The 19088-nt window shown below is 38.3% G+C and overlaps 2 protein-coding genes across 16 annotated transcripts in view; both read left to right on the top strand.

Moving 5' to 3' along the window:
- The window catches only part of ncoa2 (nuclear receptor coactivator 2), a 133887-nt gene extending 128575 nt beyond the window's left edge, over window positions 1-5312 (top strand). For all 13 annotated transcript variants that reach the window (XM_015353631.2, XM_015353623.2, XM_015353627.2 and 10 more), the window contains one exon: window positions 869-5312. In XM_015353631.2, the coding sequence (XP_015209117.2) occupies window positions 869-880 (12 nt within the window). In that variant the 3' untranslated portion in view covers window positions 881-5312. The remainder of the gene's footprint in view (window positions 1-868) is intronic.
- A 1959-nt stretch (window positions 5313-7271) lies between these two features.
- Window positions 7272-18403, top strand: prdm14 (PR domain containing 14). 3 transcript variants are annotated; one of them, XM_015353479.2, is made up of 10 exons: window positions 9809-10415; window positions 10599-10832; window positions 12700-13376; window positions 13656-13709; window positions 13815-13972; window positions 14396-14666; window positions 15002-15204; window positions 16131-16232; window positions 16847-17066; window positions 17303-18403. In XM_015353479.2, exons 3-10 carry the CDS (start codon window positions 12743-12745, stop codon window positions 17503-17505), a joined length of 1845 nt encoding a protein of 614 aa, XP_015208965.2. In that variant the 5' UTR covers window positions 9809-10415; window positions 10599-10832; window positions 12700-12742; the 3' UTR covers window positions 17506-18403. The 3 variants fall into 3 exon arrangements, with proteins under 3 accessions (XP_015208968.2, XP_015208965.2, XP_015208963.2); XM_015353482.2 differs by lacking the exons at window positions 9809-10415; window positions 10599-10832 and adding an exon at window positions 7272-7352; XM_015353477.2 differs by having other exon boundaries at window positions 9809-10832.
- Window positions 18404-19088: the final 685 nt, after the last annotated feature.

Raw genomic sequence — 19088 nt, 5'->3', positions numbered from 1 at the left:
GAGTTAGGAATTCCCAAGCCATTCTATTTTTAAGATATTTTGCTTCACCTCACTGGGGTATAATTGTTTTAAATGTTGGGTTTACACAAACATTATCTGTCTGTGAGCTGGGCTTTTGAACACTTTACTGTTTACCAGCACAGGACAGGAGATATTAAACATGCCTAAATTGTTGCTGTTTCTTTTGTTCTGTGGGTCATAACATTCCTTGGGAACATTATATCCTGATCTTAGATTAGATTAGATTCTGCCTGTCTTTTCAAATCTAATCTTCCAACAGATCCCTGTCTTATTAAAATGGCCTGTCTTTATATTGTGAGAGACAACATCAGGTGTAAAATCCATCTGTGTCTTGTGGCATAGCTGTGTGCTTCAGGGCCTGCTGTAGGTGCTCACGTGGGCTGATATTTATACCACTCCATAACTGCTATGGGGAGACATGGACAATAGTGCCATGTTACTGAAATCTCATTTAATGTGACAGTTCTCTATGTATAGATAGGGAGAAAGAGACACATAGTTCTGTGCAGTCTGTGTGTATATATAAGTGTAGGTGGCTGTCTGCTCAGTTTTTCTGTGTCTCATAATCCCTGAAAAAGAATAAATAATTTATAACTTTGCTTAAAGCCCCTTAGTAACCAATACAAACAAAAACTTTGTTGTAGAAATCAGTTAATATCCAGATGTCTTCTGTTCCAATATTGACAGCTGTTTATGTGTAGTTGAAAAGGTGGGAAGGTTGAAACACTGACCTTCGATTCTACTATCGCCATTTTCTTACTGTCATTCCGATTGATTTCCTGTTGATAATACAGGTTAATGTCATCAATGCACAAGTATACAAGTGAACTCTTTTGTATGTTTGCAGAAGTATTGTTGACCCTCGTCGCTGGCGGGACCTCAGAACGTTACCTGGCAGTGCACTGCGAACGGCCAGCGTGCGTCTCACGTGTTGGCCGGCCATCGCGCCACCCAGCTACGCCATCTGCTGACCAGCCCAGCCCTGCCGCCGCCGCCGCCCTGCCCGCGGGGTGGGGGGTGGGGCAGCGTCCAAAACCTTAAAGTGTTCTTCTCTGAGGAAGGAGAAGGGGGGGGGACGTCGTTACCTGTCGGAACACTTCTCGAAAAGGGCAACCCGAGTCTTTGCTCTGCTCGCAGTCTCAAGTAAACCTTCTGAAAGCCAGTCAGTCTGTTCATCGCATTCACCGTAGTGTGACTTAGGTCTCCCCTGATTGGCTAACTGAATGGCACCGGAATACTTGTCAGATGAATGTATTTCCTCGTGGGGGCGGTGACCACACTCTTGATCTCTTCTACGATGTACACTGTTTGCTCCTCTCTCTCTCTCTCTCTTCCTGGCTCTCTGTCATTTTTGTTTTGTTCCAAACTGGGTGTGAGGACTCCTCAACTACTTTTGGATTCTGGACGGTTTTTCTAAATTTCAGATGTTTGGGGGGGCTTTTGTTCCTGTTTCTGTTTTTTTTTTGCGTGTGTGTGTGTGCAAATAAGACATGGAATAAAGTTTAATGGTTTCTAAATTAATTGTGAGCAAAAAAAATTATGAATGGTTTGAAGAGCATATACAATTTTGTAAAATTGTTAGAACAGTTTGTATTATAAATTCAGACTAATATAGTCTAAGAGGTTGATAGTGTATAAAATTAAGTTTAACTGTTATGTATAGATTTATTTTCTTTTTTTTCTAACCGTGTAGACAATAAAACTATTACAGTTAAATAAGGTAATGACACTTTCTAAACTGGCAAAAGTGTGTTAAAAGGCTGTTGTATTTTGACCCCAAAATGTTTTTTCTGTTGGACGTATGGATTGGTTGGTCCCATATTTTCAAAAACAACAGACTCTTCAAATTTATCATCTCTTGTGATTATAATCTTAAAAGTATTGCTAGATTGTATATACATTTTTTAAAATCAGTTTCAGGCTGGTCTTAATAACTGCTTCTAAAGTAACAATGGAGTGTCTTGTTCATATGGGAGATGGCAGCACTCACATGGGGAGATCAGACAGTTCTGGTAGGGGGTCAGGTATATTAAAAATACATTACTGGAGGGGGGTATACAATGTACAGATTATCGCTTGCTTTCAGCTTTTAGCCTAGATACCACAGAAGGAAAAACAAAAAACAGCCATAATAATTCAATATTACCGTGTGCTTTTTGTCATTTGGAGTGGAGTGCAAGTCAAGAGCTGCTAGATACAGACTTTACTGTTCTGGGTTATGTAATCGAGCAATAACTATTACTTGAGGATCTTTTGTTTTACAATTTTGTACAGTTTTCTGGAGGCAGATTTGTCCTAACGGTTGATTCCGAAACTAAGGTACTACAGTATTAAGCATAGCCACCTTTTTTATTGCTGTTGTGTGTCAGAAGACGTCAAAAGATGTTCCTTAGTAATTATGTATAGCATTTCCTTCGGTAGAAAACTAGGTGTGAGTGGTTAATTTGGTGTTTTAATTTTCCTGAAATCAGGCAGTGTAAAATCCTTAATCCACTGGCAGATTGACTCCCTAACATTTTTTATATAAGCAAGTCTAGTGCTGTCAAGCTGTCTTGAGATGCCTAGAGAGACTGTTTTTTTTTTTTAGTTAAATTGCAATGTGAATAGTGTGGGTAGAATAAACCTACATATATATTTTTCTGTTTCATTTTTCTGTAGATTTCTTAATATATTTTAATTTTTTAGTATGTTTTTAGAGGTGTTTTCAAGTAAATATTGCAGAATTGGCAAGCTTGTTGCAATGAAATTTTACCACACATTTTTAATAGTATTTGAATGAGCCTGCCACAAATTAAAAAGCCAAAATTTTGTTTTTATTTCTGGAGGTATTAACTTGTGTTGAATGCTGACCCATGTTAGGAATCAGATGGTTTAATGAAAGACACTAGGAATTAGTTGGTTTTCTTTATCTCTTAATTTAAAGTTACTGTATTTAGCCCATTACTTTTCGTAGCCAATACAACTAAACCTGCATAGAATGTAGTAAAGATTAAAATAATGCTTTTATCTTTCAAATAATTGTGCAAGGTCATTACCCAGTTTATATGAAGCAACTTCAAAGAGCAGTTTTAATTTTATTTCTACAAAAAAGTGATGGAATAAAGTCCACATGATCTTGGACAGACATTACAAAATTACAGGTAAACACGCATATATCGTGCCCTCAAAAATGATTCAATCATCAGAGTGCCATTCATTTTCCTACCAAAACCCACCCTGATTTCATTTCATGAGACAGGTTTTATGGGCTGGATAAACTGAACTCTCAGTGGTTTCATATTCTCTCATGATAAAAATCCTAATGGAAATCATATTGCAGGTTATATTTAAGCTGTGTGGCCATTTTAGTTTTTCACCTCTGTGTTACAGCCATTTTTACTAAGCAAAATCAAGAGGTTAAAGGTTTTGACGAAGGTGTTCTGATGTGGGCAGGGTTGCATGCTTTGTCCTTCTGCACAGCTTTTCTAATGAGAGACAGTCCAACCTCCCGTTACACATTAGCAAACAGAACACAGGTTAAACTTTTTACCTGAGACTTGTTTTAAATGTGCATTCTGATCTATCCATACGTGGACGGTTTTTGTACTTTTTGAAAAGGTATCCTGTTTTGCGGAAGAAATAAAAAAAATCATTTTCTTTTGCTGTCTTTGCTACACAAATTAGATTTGCTTTTTAAATGTATTGCTTGTTTGGAGAGTAGAAATTAAATGTTAAACTGAAAAAATACCCAATGAATTCATAATGGAAAACATTCTTTGGTAGTATTACTTTTGAAGCATGTTTGCCTTTAGCCAGTGTACAATTATTAATATAAAACTTGCATTTGCCTTTAAAAATGAATTTACCATGCATTAGTATTATAAAATCTGTATTACATGTAACGCATATTTTGTCTAGGTTATGCTAAATGCATTTGTCACAACTGAAAACGACTTATGCGTGTTCACCTGTGTAACTTTTCCATAATACTACAAACACTATGTGATTGTAGTCTTAGAATATGCCAGTGGTGACCAGTTTTGTTGTCATAGGCTTAGCCATTCCTTATTAAAAGATGTAAATTTCTTCTTCTTTTCATAGCAATGCAGCTTTCGTTAATGGTGTATGGCTTTAAATCTAGATTTACCTCCAACGTTCATTTAGAAACTGTGGCCCTAGTTCATTTGGGCTCCTTTAGCTGTCTTGAGAGCACCCGAAGAACTGCAGCTATACATATAGTTCCTCTCAGTGTACTATGAAATCTGAAGACAATTCACCAATATATAGATTCCTGCCATCTGTAACACATTATCTCAACATAACTGTTTTCTGGACATTGGTTTGTCGTGTTTACCATCTTTTACTACACGTAGTGTTTAAAATTAAGCAACTGAAAGTATCAAATTTTAGGATAGCCAGTTTTAGCAGATGAACCGAGTGTAAAGCTCCCTTTGCAGAATCCAAAGATTACATTGTCAGTTTTAAGAACATAAGCCATGAAGTGTTGGTGTGGTTTAGCAACCTTTTTATAGTATTTGTATCTGGGCAGTTGTGACTAGGATCAGAGAAAATGTTTGCATTTAAAATAAAGATGAAAATATCATACAGACTTTGATTCAACTTACAGACTTTTGTCTCTCTACCTTTGTTTTAATTTTGGAATTTTTGAACTTTGTTTTGTATAGTCTGCCAATTTCTTAGAACTGGTAAAAAAGCTAAATGCAAAAACCTCGAAATGCTAAAACCTAGCAAAATGCCTTAGATCTGGTTTTATGTCTTGTATATTACTACTACAACCTTGTCTGTTGTATTATATTTGTATAGTGAATTGTGTACAATACTGAATGAGTGCAGCATCACTCAATATGTCTTTGTTGCTGGATACAGACTACAGCACTCTTTTTGCCCTATTCACCTCCTTATTACTGTTAATTTTTCATGTGTTATTTGTGATCAGTTGTGGATTATATTATTTGTACAATTGTTTCTCATTTACTGTCTGTGAATTCTGTATGAAAAGATGATGCAAGGGTAAATCTAAGCAATATGTAAAATATATGGTTTTTCTGGAGAAAGCTTACAGTGTTGCAGGCTCAGAGATGTTATTTTTCCAGATGTGTTCACACTAAACATCACCTTCTGCACCCGCATTGATGTTTGTAACCTTAGTGTGAGCATTTTATGCAAAGTTAGATATACGGAGAGAAATTTAAACACATTTATGCAAGTTGTTGACTAATATTGCTTTGCTATTTGATGTTAAATAATGCCATTGTAAATAAAGAATTCTGTTATTGCAACATTTAATAAAAGGTACGGACTGTATGTTCCACATGGGCCTGGAGATTCTGGGCTTTAGAATGTGTGTATGAATGACGGGATACAGATCTGAATCTTCTGCCTTTTCTGTGTTTTTTCACACCATCACCAAGAGTTCAGGACACAAACATAAAAATACTTCCTGATTGAAGTGTGCCTGTATGCTGTATGTACACAGGGCACTTCACACTACTTGCTGTAAAGTAACTACAGATTTTTTTATGCACAGTAACACTTCGTGTTGTGTGCATGGTCATTGCTGTGAAATCACTTCACAATATTCTCTTGAATATAGACTTTTTTTTTCACATGATGGCTTATTAAAATCTCCATACAGAACACAGTTCCTCATCAGTGTCTTAGACAATCCACTTGACTTGTGGGATATCTGGAATATCACACAGTTTCGACGTATAATTTTGTTCTGATATACATCTGTCGAGAGCTGTGCTTATAGTCCACAATTTAGGAAGTGATTTTGTTTGATGATTTGGCGGTGAGGTACCTCTGAGAAGTTAATTTTAACATTTGTTCCTCTTTTTAAAATAAAGGCAACAGAAATGAGTCTTGGCTAGTGAACATGGAGTTTAATATGGGAATATTATGACAGTACTTCTGCGATTTGCCTCAATTAAGCCATCGTCAGCCTGCCCAGTTTACAAATGAAATATGCTGTACTGACACCTGCACTCTGCCTGCAGATCCTAGAGCTGGGATTCTCAGCACCACTTTGCAAGTTAGTAGAGCTCATTATGATGAAAAGTCCATGCTTTCCCAAAGGTGTAAAGTGGTGATTTAAAGAGGCTTTACTGCAGCTCTCAAGGACCCAGGGTTGTTTTGCCTTTTCTGCTGCCCTAAGGGGGAAACAATAATTATTTTTCTTGCTTTGTTTTCTAATCAGTGATAGACACTACATTGTTAGAGAATTATTTCATCCCATGGCTTTGGTGATTCAGTTTTCCTGGAACTAATGGCTGTTCAACTATATTGTCAGTCTATGACAGTGTTATTTTACTGCTGCCCACACACCAAATTATTTTCACACAAGGATTTCAATTCTAGATTCGCAGGAAAATCCAATTCTGACTGATCCAAGAGACCAGTTATGCCTTTTGTGAATTGTAGGGTACGACTTTAAAAGTGAAAATACTTCACTTTTTCCTTCACGTGAAATCTGAGCTAAACTCTTTACAGCTGTCGATTTGTACTAATATGATCAAGACTTGCTCAAACTGAACACCGTCAGTTGACTTGAGGCAGTGCGATTACCACGTCCCTACATACAAAGCCACAAATCACATTGAAAATTGTTCTTGCTTGTATGTAAACTGCATTTTTTTATTAAATGTAAATTCACTGGAAATAACAACTTCGAAGAATTTAAGTGTATTGAAAATCTTTGAAGTGTTTCTGTCGTAGTAAATTCGGCTTAACCCCCTTAGCTGAGAGCCAGTTTCGTGGCTCTGGGACGAGGAGGGTGGGATCTCCTTTCTGCTCAGGTGGAAGATGAAATGACGTCAGGAATGATTATGATTTAAGACATCTGAGGCCAATTCAACTTGGCTGCTGTTATCCTTCCCGAACTTTAGTTATGGGTTTCCATCAGCATTTTTAAACTTCGACGTGTCCGGTTATTTCCCTCATATGATAATGGCTGTTAGATCTGACATCTTCTTTTCAATTTGTTTTTGTGATCAAACCAAATGATGTTCCGAAATAATATATTGGTTTATTTGGAGATTATTCGCAACTCTTGTTTAAGTGTTATGAGTGAATGAGACGGAACTACTATAAATTTAAACGACGATCCCCTTTGATTAAAACATTTCTGATGTTCTTAAACGATTCAGTTTTTTTAATGTACGTCTTCAGGTAATTATCTTCTAATATTTAATTTTAAGATATCTGCATAAAACATCACCCATTAATTAGACATGATTTGGGATTGATTACCCGTATCAGTAGGGGAAAAAAACGTATTTTACCGTGTGTATCTGTAGAACACAAGGGAAACTGGGCTTCTCGTTTGCACGGTAGGTAAATCTTAACGTGGATAAATAATTGGTAGCATTCTTTCACAGTGTTTTAGCTCCTATTCACCTTTATACACAGATGGCATAAAACAAGTGACACACAACGCTCTGTATATTTCAAATAATGAAGCCTTCACTTCTGAAGGCGCCCCTAGTCACGGCCTGCAATGTTGCAGTGTTAATTAATGCGTGGCGCGCTTCTCCACTGAAACCTTTCTGGGGGTGGCTGCTAGCCCTTTCGGAGTACTGTCGTGTGTGTGTTTATTCAGGAGCTCATCCATCTTCCAGTACGTCTTCTGCCTGTTCCGTCATTCACCGTTCACAGCTCTTCCGAAGGCTGACTTGCAGCGGGAATTGTTATAAGGCAGCGCCACGAAGCGACTCCTCGCTTCGGATGTCGGATTTCCGGAGCCCCGGTTCTGAATACTTCTGACTTGAGACGCGTCGTCCTCTGAAACGCGTCGTGCTCGGTGGTGTAATTTCAGCCTTCAAAAAGCTGCTTGCATGAAGTGAAGACTGTCACTTTGCGAAAAAGAAAGCGTTCGGCGAATTGCTTCCATCCTAATCCGTGAAATGAACTGGTCCATGGTGTGGATGTCAAATTTAAGAGTGAAGATCTCTTCACTTTAGATGGCTGCGTGATATTTTCGTTTTGCCTTAACATACCTTGCAATTTATCTTGTCTCATTCCCGATAGGAAGTTTAGCCGTGAGTTTTTCCAACACATTTGTAATTATTTTTTTTAAATATGTAATACTATTAATAGTGTTGGTGGCGATAATAACAATAATTTGTGAATGGGTAGGAATATGTTCTTTCACACCACAGTTTTAGTTGCCCAAATCGGTTCGTTGTCCAATTTAGCGGTTGTTACTCTAAACCCACTGAAAAGCTATGCCAACCTATGAAAACCTATCCATATCGAATAAAAATGTATAGGCTATTCTTTACTCTGGTATGTTACGAAATTACTCACATATCTATAATATTTTTGCCCGAGACGTTTTAAAACGGTTTAAGAATGACTTGTTGCTAATGTCAGTGACGTCATGCATCGTCTTCAGCGTTAGCTTTCTAGCGCTTCTTGAACGGTGAGAATTTGTCCGATTGAGAAGATCGTTTCTCAATTCGACTATTCAACTCGTAAAAAACAGTCCAGTTTAAGAGTTCGTTTCTGATCCTAGTAAGTACATAAACATTTTTCTTTTAGGCAAGGCAATTGAATCAAATCCTGCAACTCAGCCCTTTATAGACTGCTGATGGGATTATGTAGTCATAAACGCTAAATGAAATATTCTGCGACTGTTAAATGTTTTAACATTGAAATGTCCTTTCGGTGGTCAGTCGGAGACGAATTTTGTTTTCACGTTCATGTTGTACTTGGATAAAAATTATAAAGACTTATCAGCATGGTTACAATTGTCACGACTTATTGCTATTTATGGATTTCAACTACACACTTATACTGAAAGTAATCATATCGACTTTAGATATTGCGGATGTTGGTTGTCTTCATGTGCCGAAATCGGTTTGAGGGTGAATTTTCCTGAAGAGGCGTAAAAAGGGTTGCGTCTGAAAAAACTGAAAACATTTTTAATGAAAATGTTTCAATAATCAGTCAACATCTACCCAATTAAAAGGCGCATGGGATAAAATAATCGTATTGTGTTCCTTTTCTGTAAGTACTGTTTTGGTTTTGCGGAACTAAATATCTAAACTAACTTTCCTAGCAATAAGAACAAATACATCAATATCTTCATAATGGTGCGATCAATAATTAAGCACTGATGAAGAACGGGCTGTGCGTTTATTTACGAATCACCGATTCAAGAAACCGCTGCAATCAATCGCCAGGCAGTTTAATTATTTATACAGGTAATGTTTGAGGACTAGGCTGTATAAATGCGCCACATGTGATGCATACCCGTCTTTTAGAAGATGTGAATTTCGCGAACATGTCTTTTGGATAGAGGGTATTTCCTTTTAAATTTTTCACTGCGCATTGTTACGCTTACCTTGAATTGTTTAAACCATCGCGAGTCCCCCGCTACACAGACAAAAATCTTTTTTTTTTAAGTCACGTTTCTTTATTTTAAACTGCTCGAAACCACTCGCACATTAAACGTAACCCACAGGATTGTGTCCAGGTAATTACATTTGGTGAGGAAAAACACCAATCCGTTGTATGAGCAGCGCTAGTTAGATATTTGGTGTGAAAACTTCGTGCTGTAGTTTCCAAGGCTGGTTTGAAATCGTTAACTTAAGTTTAATCCAGTCGCCGAGGGGTATTGCGATTAGTGTCATGAGACGTTATGAAAACGCAAGGCTACACAACAAACCGTTACTTAACGTTTTCTGTATTTCAATAACATAAGACTCTTGAATCTCATTTCTCATAAATGTGTCAATTCACCTTTAGCTGCGTCTGCAGTGTTTATTTGTCTTTATTTCTGTTAGTGTTACTGGAGTATTAAAAAGCAATCGATGAATTCACCTTCAGTGAGGTGCAGGGTTTGCGATTGGGATAAGACCCTACTGAGGACAGGCTTACTAAAGAACTATCGAGATTCGTCAGACTTCAACTGTTTTAAGAATAAGATGAAGAATGTCGCCAACGTGTTGTCTTTTCTCTTGGCTAAATGTCTGGCCTTAAAATCCGTTATGTTTAAAGTGATCCCTACATTGAGTGCTGACTGCGTAAAAACAATTTGAATTTGTCGATATTTTAGTGTATTTATGTCAGAAGCTAGGATTATATGGCTTTTTGTTTACATTTGGATTAATCACATTAAGGGGAAAGATTGTGATTAGCGAACAGTCGGAGGAATACACATTTTGTAGATTGTGGTAAGCGCTAAGATCAACATTTTTACGAGTGTACGGGTAGTGCTGTCATCATAATCATCAGCAGGTGATGGCCTAAATGGTTTAAAACCCGAAGTGTATTAAAGTGCAATCCTGTCTGAACGTTATCCACGCTTGTTGGCAAAGCACACCAACAGCAGCTGATCCCGGACCAGGCGTCGGAGCTCGGCGATCTGTTCAGGGGATAAAATCGCTAACGTGAGTGGAGTCTTGTAAATACTGTATAAAGCCGTGGGAGCAGTGGAAACTGGGGTTAGTAATGATAACGTGTTAAAGTGCTGTCCCCTGGGGCGCCAAGAGATGATCAGGATGAGCTGATTTCTGACCAATGGCGGTGAAGAGAAGGAGAAAGGCATCTTCTCTGGTCCTGTCTCTCTACAGTCCACTCTTTAACACCATCTGCCCTCAGTCTTAACCGGAGCATGACGCACGCAGACACTGACAGAAGAGCGCTGTGTCTGCCCTCTCCCAGCTCGACAGGCCACGCAGGAGCGCTTATTCATTCTTTGATTCAAAGAAATTAACTAAGCCTGAGGCTACCGAAAAAGAAGCAGAATACGGTGGAGTACTGGAGTTAACTTCACACTTTTAAAGCAAAGAGATCATATATTTAAGGTAAGCGCCGCATGTTTTCTCTTGTCTTTCTAAAATGTATTTGTGCTAGGTAATGTTCTCTTTTCGCACTTTGCGCTGAACTCTTTAAATAAGAAATATGACTTTTTTTGTGTAAGTTCTGGGGCTTTTAAAATCAATTTTATGTCAGAAGCTATTTAACTCAGCGGGTTCCATGTGTTTACTTAATGCTTTCCGAAGGAGTTCTGATGGCTTCATTATTGCTGACCTTTCCCGTTGACCCGGTGTTCTTTAATTTAGGTGTCACGACCCTGGTTTGTTTCAGTTATTGGCTGTTATTGATCTAGAACATAATATTCAAATTATTAAACATCAAGATGAATTAAAGGTCGCTTTGGGCTCACGCTCTTGCAGACCATAACCATTGAGTAAAGAAGTTTGTATCACAGTGTAAACCACAATGTACTGTAGATAAATTCGAGTCTACTCGCGTCAACAGAAGGGCAGACAAAAAAACATCTAGTTGATACACATTTAAAGTTTAAATCAAAAGATAATGATTCTACATTCGCTAAAGTATGTAACTCTAAGGTTTTGGGGTAGTTTTTAAATGACTTGTTGGTGCTTAATGCCCTAGTCAAACGAATGCTCCCAGAATGGATATTTGTGTTTGTCGCTCTTCGATTCGCTACTGTTTTCCAGTAGGTTTTGAAGCTCCTGTAAATTGTTTGGAAAACAGTTGTAGAAAAATTCCTGCAATTGTTATTTGTTTTGTCTCAACACCCAGCTGAGCTGAGAGTGAAGACTGGCGTGCTTATGAATGTTGCTTGTGGTTTGCTTGGCAGAGGGGGTTATGTGTCTTTTGTCTGAACCCTTCACGAATCCATCCATATAACTGGAGGCTATTTTTTCGAGTGCTTTAATTGCCCCCATTCTAAAATGCCCCCCCTCTCAGGACGAAACGTATTGTTAAGATCACTGCGAAGTTTAGCCTCTGATTTTTCACACCTTGGTCGCAGCATAGATTTCAGTTTGCAAATGCTTTTGGAAAATTAAGACTTTTGAATTGCAAGGAATCCGCGCGAACTGTACTCCACAGCCCGAAGATGCCAGAAGCGCAAATAGGTGTTTGTTTCCGTAGTAATAAACGAATTAAGATGGTTTTCCCCCGACAGTTATGTTTCTTGATTGGAATCAATATCGGAGATCAATTTTCTCTTGCTTTAAAACTTCCAAGGTGCGCGGATTCGCACGTTTGTATAACAATCTAACAATTTCGTGGTCTTGTCGTTATTTGTTTCACGTCTAATTGTCCGTCTTCCCAGCTGCCTGACTAAGTGTGCCTTTTATTTAATATGTGTATTTATATCGTGTATAAATTTTGTTTAAAACAGGTCTCAAAAGCGCGTTGCAGGCAGAATAGCCCGTATACGCAGTCTATTTGGTGACATGTTGTAGTTTGTAGGTATTTCTTGTAACACTTTATCACTGCTCGGCAAACAAAAATTATCAACTACAAATCTTCTGGTAAGGTAAATAGGACACGACAAAATTCCACCATTTAGGAACATTTTTTAATTACAATCACATTTAAAGCTATGCAAGCCATATATAACCCATATAATAAAATTGATATTTTAAACATATCAAAATGTTTCGTTTTGCGTGCAAAAATATTTCGACTTTGCAAAACCAATCTAGCTTATATTCAATGTTTCACTCAACAATTGTGTGTATTCTTATTTTGCTGTTGTAACACCAGTACAAATGTGCTGAACGCTAACCTGACACTTTTAAACGTTTAATAATAATTAACAAACTACAAAAAGAGTGAATTTATGGATGGCTGTTAAGAAAACTTTTTAATATCGTTATAACAATGCTAAAATGCTTTTTGTCTTGTTTTTAGGATACCTTCCCTCTCCTGGATCTTTTTGTTACCCGCTGCTGCCATGTCGTTGTCTCTGTCAAGCATTTCTACAGTGAAGGACAAGAGTTATCACTTAGAGACTCTTAACAGTCCTGGTAGAATATCCGGTTACTACCCCAATGTGTTCCCCAGCTCTCAATACATGGACGTCTTCAGGAGCGCACGGAGTGTTGTCCACCCTCTGAAGTCTCTTGGACGCCTGGTCACGGACACGCAAGCAGTCATGCCTTTCAACTTTAACGGGGTTCCGACTTTCCTAAACAATCCCCATCCTCACCAAGCAGCAGCCCTGCACGAACAGTTCTTCAGCTTGCTGCCGTCCGGGTTACCGCTCCTCAACAAACCGCAGCCCCCTGTCCCCAGCGCGCTCTACTCCAAACACGAGGAGACGCCAGCCAGGGCGCCCGAGAAGCTCCCAGGATCCCTGTCGGATTTCAGCAGCCCCCAAAGCGAGAAATCCGCTCTCTCGTCGTCGTCTTCCCCGGGGAAAGACGTTTTTCTCGGCCTTCACAACTCGGGTCCCCTGGTTGACAAAGCGCGCACTTTCAGTTTCAGTGAAGAGGACCTGTACACTGTTCTCTACGGTTACACTCAACTGGCCAGGGAGCAGAGTACTGGCCACGCAATATCCGAACTGGTTTTCCCTGAAAATACAGGTGAAGTGAACACCGTTGTTAACACTGAATTTATTTTGCGGTTTTGTTCCGACCCATACTTGGCAGAGGGGGGACAGATAAAAAACTAAATAAGTAGGTTAAATGGCTGTTATAGTTGAGTATGTCAGAAAAGATCCAGTGGAGAATAGTCTTAGACACAAAAATTAAGCAGTTCAGGACTAAATACTAACGTTTGAAGATTGGAATTTAAGATAAGAATAGCAAAAGTTAAAAAAGGGTACAAAACTCGGTATAACTAATGTATGTATTTCCTTATAGCTCCTGATTCTCAGTTTCATCTTCTAGATAACGAGTCCCTTGTGCTACCAGAAGGTAAGTTTTATTTTTCTGTTAAATAATGGAGCATGTCTGTAGGTCTACATCTTTGTGAAGTTTGTCGTGCTCAAATCTTGTGATTTCTCCTGTTTCCACACGCAGGGCTGTCTGTTCTCCAGACGAAATACGGGGGAGTTACTCATTCCGGCGTTTTCGCCAAAACTTTAATTCCGAAGGAAACCAGATTCGGACCTTTCCAGGGCAAAGTCGTAAACACCAGTGAGATCAAAACGTACGACGACAACACGCTTATGTGGGAAGTAAGCATGAATTTTAAAAAGTTATCTTTATTGGTTTAATTCAGTTTACATATATCAACACAAATATTGTACACTTCGTTAAAAAACTGTAATACGAAAAAACTGCAATAGGATTTAGTTATACGTTTTCATATATCCTGTAGGCGTAGACAAAAAATGAACAAAACGCATGAAATGAGAAAGCAAACTTATCAATGTTACGAATGTATTGTAAGATTGAGACAGGCAATTAATTGTTTCGTTGGTTTTCTGGTTTGTCCGAGTAGTGTGGGAATATTCCTTGAAAAACAGGCCGGTATTTTCCTTAGAAACTAGAAAACGGGACAGGACAAAATGAGGGAAACGAATTATTGCTCATTTTTGTAGGTCCGTTTTACAACAAATTCATTTCAATATCTAAAACGTAAAAATGTCTGATTCCAGGTTTTCGAGAACGGCCAGCTGAGTCATTTTGTGGATGGAAGGGGATCGTCCGGTAACTGGATGTCTCTGGTGAAGTGCGCCAGGTTTCCGGAGGAGCAGAATCTCGTGGCTGTCCAGAGCCAAGGGCAGATATTTTACGAGACGTGTAAGGAAATCCGACCCAGGCAGGAGTTACTGGTCTGGTACGGAGATTGTTACCTGCAGTTTCTGGGAATTCCCCTCACGCTGAAGGAGACGGTAGTGGAAAAGAACACCCATCCCCAGAGTGAAGGTCAGCACTGAACACGATCCGGTTATACTTTCGATTGTCTACATAGCCCAGTCTTATACAGCGTACAGGGTCTCATGTCTGATATTTATAGGTAAATTAACTGTTTAATGATGCCCCAATCTATAAAAAAGAGTGTGTGTAAAGACAGAAAAATACAAGAAAGACGAGTATTGCAGAATACTTTGGAATCTGGCATAGAATTATTTAGATTGATGGAGCAATGTTTTTCAATTTTCTTTTGAATCGCTATCGAATTTGTGAAAAAGAAAAATGTGTTTGAGCCCCCTTCCTTTAAAGCCCTTTGCCTAATTTTGCTCGTGTTTATGCTTTTTCAGAATCTGGAGAAGGCTTCAAGTGTGAACGGTGCGGGAAAGTGTTCGCTTACAAATATTACAGAGACAAGCATTTGAAGTACACGCGCTGTGTGGATCAAGGGGACAGGAAGTTCCCTTGTCATCTCTGCAGCAGATCCTTCGAGAAGAGAGATCGACTCAGAATTCACATTTTGCACGTCCACGAGAAGCACAGACCTCACAAAGTAAGGCTCTGAATGGGGTTTTGAGTAGTTTAAAGTAGTGTTTTTATCATTTTAGTCAGGAGACGTGAGAATTTTAAATGTATTTAATACAAATGATAACATTCCTTACACTTGCATACTGCTTTTCTGCAAACTCCACTCAGAGTTGCTTTACAGGGAATGGGGACTCCCCTCCACCGCCACCAGTGTGCAGCCCCACCTGGATGATGCAAAAGCAGTCATAGTGCACCAGTACACTCACCACACACCAGCTCTCAGTGGGGAGGAGAAGCCCACAGTTTATTAGGAGGCCATGATTGGTAAAGGCCAGAGGAAATTTAGAAAGGACACCGGGGTAACACCCCTACTCTTTTCGACCACGGAGAGTCACTCTTTCTAGAGAAATACACAAATTGCTCGCGACCGTATATAATTGTAAAGATATGTTAAACCAGAATTATTTTAAGTAAAACAGATCTGAAGAACCCTACATAGGTTTAAGCGACACAGCAGGTCAAACGTGCTCAAATATTTACCCCGAAACCGTTTTTGAGTGTAATAAGAAAACAAGACACGGTTCTGCCAATATCACGGGGAGTATTTCCACAGTTAGTAGTATGTTCATTGTTCATAACATGTTCTTAGATGGTCAATTATACTTATTCACAGTATGGTGCTGAAAGGACAGCTCCCTGTGTACAATGCAAGTTATTTTAAAGTGTATATCTTAATGAGATCACATAAGAAAACGTTCAACGTTGATCTGTACGTTTTACTTTTCATATTCATAATTTCAGACGGAACATGATTGGATTTAAAATACTTCTCTATTCTTCAATGTTTTAAAAGGGCGTATCGGCTGAAACGCATCACGGACGATTTTGAAAAACGACCGATTTGATATACCGCTTGAAGGTTTATGTGAACAATATGTCTGTCTCTTACAGTGTTCGGTGTGCGGAAAGAGTTTTTCTCAGTCGTCCAGTCTGAATAAACACATGCGAGTGCACTCTGGGGAGCGGCCGTACAAATGTGTTTATTGCAATAAGGTAACTCCACTCTCCGAGGCTCGAGGACCGAACTTCATTCGAGGTTTTACCTCATTTCACGGTGCATTTACCAGCAGAATGCTTATTGTGTTTGTCAAAGCGGGCACACGCCGGTGAAAGGCTTACATGCTAATTAATGCCCAGATGTACAGCCCTTTTCATTGTTAGCCATGATTAGATGAACTGAATTTATGGCTTTCAAAGGAACAAAAGGTTTAGCCCTACCAATTGTCTTAATTAATAAAAGGCAGTATTGTAATAACTATGATTCTTAGGATGCAATTACAAAGAATCGTTACCTCGCAGCCTTTATAATTAATAATAATATATATACCACTCCTAAAACGTGTCTGTTCTGTATGTCTTATTGAACGCATAGAAAAAATGTATAATTTACTTGAGTTTTATGCATTGAAAATAAGTGAATTCTATTTTTTTTTTCAGTAGCTGAAGTTATATACGTCATTCTGTTTCGATACGTTGGCTTTCGTAAATCTTAAAATGAACTTATTCTTTCGAGTTTCCCGGGTCAGTGTTGTAACGTGACGCCTTACTCGAAACGAGAACAACGTCGCGTTCGTCTGTCTGAACTGCGTCTCCACTGGGTCTCGTAGGCATTCACGGCATCCAGCATCCTGCGCACCCACATCAGGCAGCATTCTGGCGAGAAACCCTTCAAATGCAAACACTGTGGGAAAGCCTTCGCCTCCCACGCGGCCCACGACAGTCACGTTAGGCGCACACACGCCAAGGATAAACCGAACACGTGCGAGGTTTGTGGGACTTGTTTCCAGGAGGCGGCGGAGCTCCAGAACCACATGAAGACCCACACAGGTACCGTACGGGTGGAAAATTAAATTAACCTTTAATATGTTTAAATGTGTTGAGTGTTCTGCTAGTACTAATAACTTGAACAACGTTTATCATATTGTGGCCTGGTGTTAAATCGAACAACTGGAAATTCTCTTCTGTTCAGGTGTTAATGTTTTCCTACACATTAACACCTTCAGTGAATGCTTCTTCATCTTTGAATACAGGATAATACTTTATTATTGTTCTTCTCTTGGCAGGTAGACCACTGTTAGAACCTGCTGTCCCTTCAGATTTTAAGAATTCTTCAATTTCTACAAATGGCACTGTGGAAGGGGAGGATTTGTACTCCCAAACCAAAGACTGCTCAAAAAAGCAAAGGAGTCTAGGAGAAGCCTACTCCTACATAGGAAACTCTAATCTCCCAGTCCTCAATCCAGAGGGATATAGGCCTTGGAACTAAAGAAAAGGATCTAAACGTTGAAAATGTAAAATAGATGCCCCTGCATGTACTGTATGTAGTGCAAAACATTTTAACATTTACCTTTAATTTTAAACTTGTTTTAATTTGATGGGTAGATCATTGATTTTGTTTTACTGTATTTATTGCAAGATGCGTTTTGTGCTTACAGAACAATTGGATGTATTTTATAATTGTATAATATATGTTTATGCTATGATTGTCACCTTTGCACATGCAGAAACACCTTTTAATGCTGCTTTTGATATAAATGCAGATTGTTTGCTGTTCCGATATGTTATTGATAAATAACCACAGTATGAAATGTTTATGAGTGCACACAATTATTGATGGTGCCCTTTACCTCTCTAGTGTGCGTAACAAGAAAAATATTCAAAAATAATATCTGAACTCTTAAATCTGCCAAAGTTGCTGCACTACATACAGATTTTGTAGAGTAAAACGATAGGCTTCAAGTCACTATGCAATTATTTCCTACCTCTACAATTTCACTTTCTCTACAGGCTAGATAGGCCAAATAGTCTTTTCTGCCTGCTCAACTATTTATTTTTAAATATTTTTAAATATTTCTGAAAGAGTAAAATTACTTGGTTGGAGACAGCCTCAGCTATCTGTCTGTAAACTTCCATTTAATATATTGAAAACCTGTGAATATTCAATTTATAAATGGAATGTTGCATGAAAACAACCCCATTGTTACTGTCATTACTCATATGGAACTGCTGTTTAGTAGTGTATAAAATGTTTTATTTAAATTTGAAATGTCAGCTACTTGTAACTGAGTGTCATTTGTCCTAGATTGTGAGAGAAGTCTGTTCTGTGTTGATGCAGCTTCAAAGTTCTGAGTAATAGTACAAATTAAACCGTGCAATGTTGTTTAGTGAAGTGGTGTTTCTTGCATGAGGGAAAGCAATATAGGGGGAAATTCTAAAGAAGTGTGTGGCAAAATAATTATTCTAATCTCTACTCCGATTTACGAGCATATCAATGCAGTATGCCTTTGTTGCACAACTTATTTTAGGTAAAATGGTATATATGTGTATATATAGATCAAACTCATGATCTACATACTGTATAATGTCATATACAGTATACTAAAATCATCGTTGAATATATACATACATAAATTACTTAGTATTTCACGTAATTTATGTGAATGATGTCTGATTTAGTAATTGTAGTAATGTTACCGTAAGGGACTTCTCAAGATAGACACATCAAGTAATTTAAACTAGAGGACCAAATAGTCCAGAAGTGCTTTTATTTCTGTCATTTTTTTCTAAGTTTTTTTTTTCACTTGCCAAAAAATCTTATGTTATCTGTTTCTATTTTCCAGACAAAATTACACATTTTAAGTGACTTCTCTAAGTTCCGAAACGGTCCTCATAGCAAGAGGTGTAAACGATGCAATTTGCTTATGAATTTCTCAAGAGATTTGGCAGTGCTGATCATATCTTTAGTTAAGAAACGTGTTGGTGCATTTACGTAATCGGCTCATTTCGTGTCACTAATGTCTCGGTGAGCTTTCGTTTCGAATTCACATTTCAACATTTTAATAAAGACTT

Source organism: Lepisosteus oculatus, chromosome 6 (genome assembly GCF_040954835.1).
Source record: "Lepisosteus oculatus isolate fLepOcu1 chromosome 6, fLepOcu1.hap2, whole genome shotgun sequence".
In the NCBI taxonomy this organism is placed as follows: Eukaryota; Metazoa; Chordata; class Actinopteri; order Semionotiformes; family Lepisosteidae; genus Lepisosteus; species Lepisosteus oculatus.
Note: the sequence above shows the minus strand (reverse complement) of the source record. Positions and strands in the feature narration are given on the sequence as shown.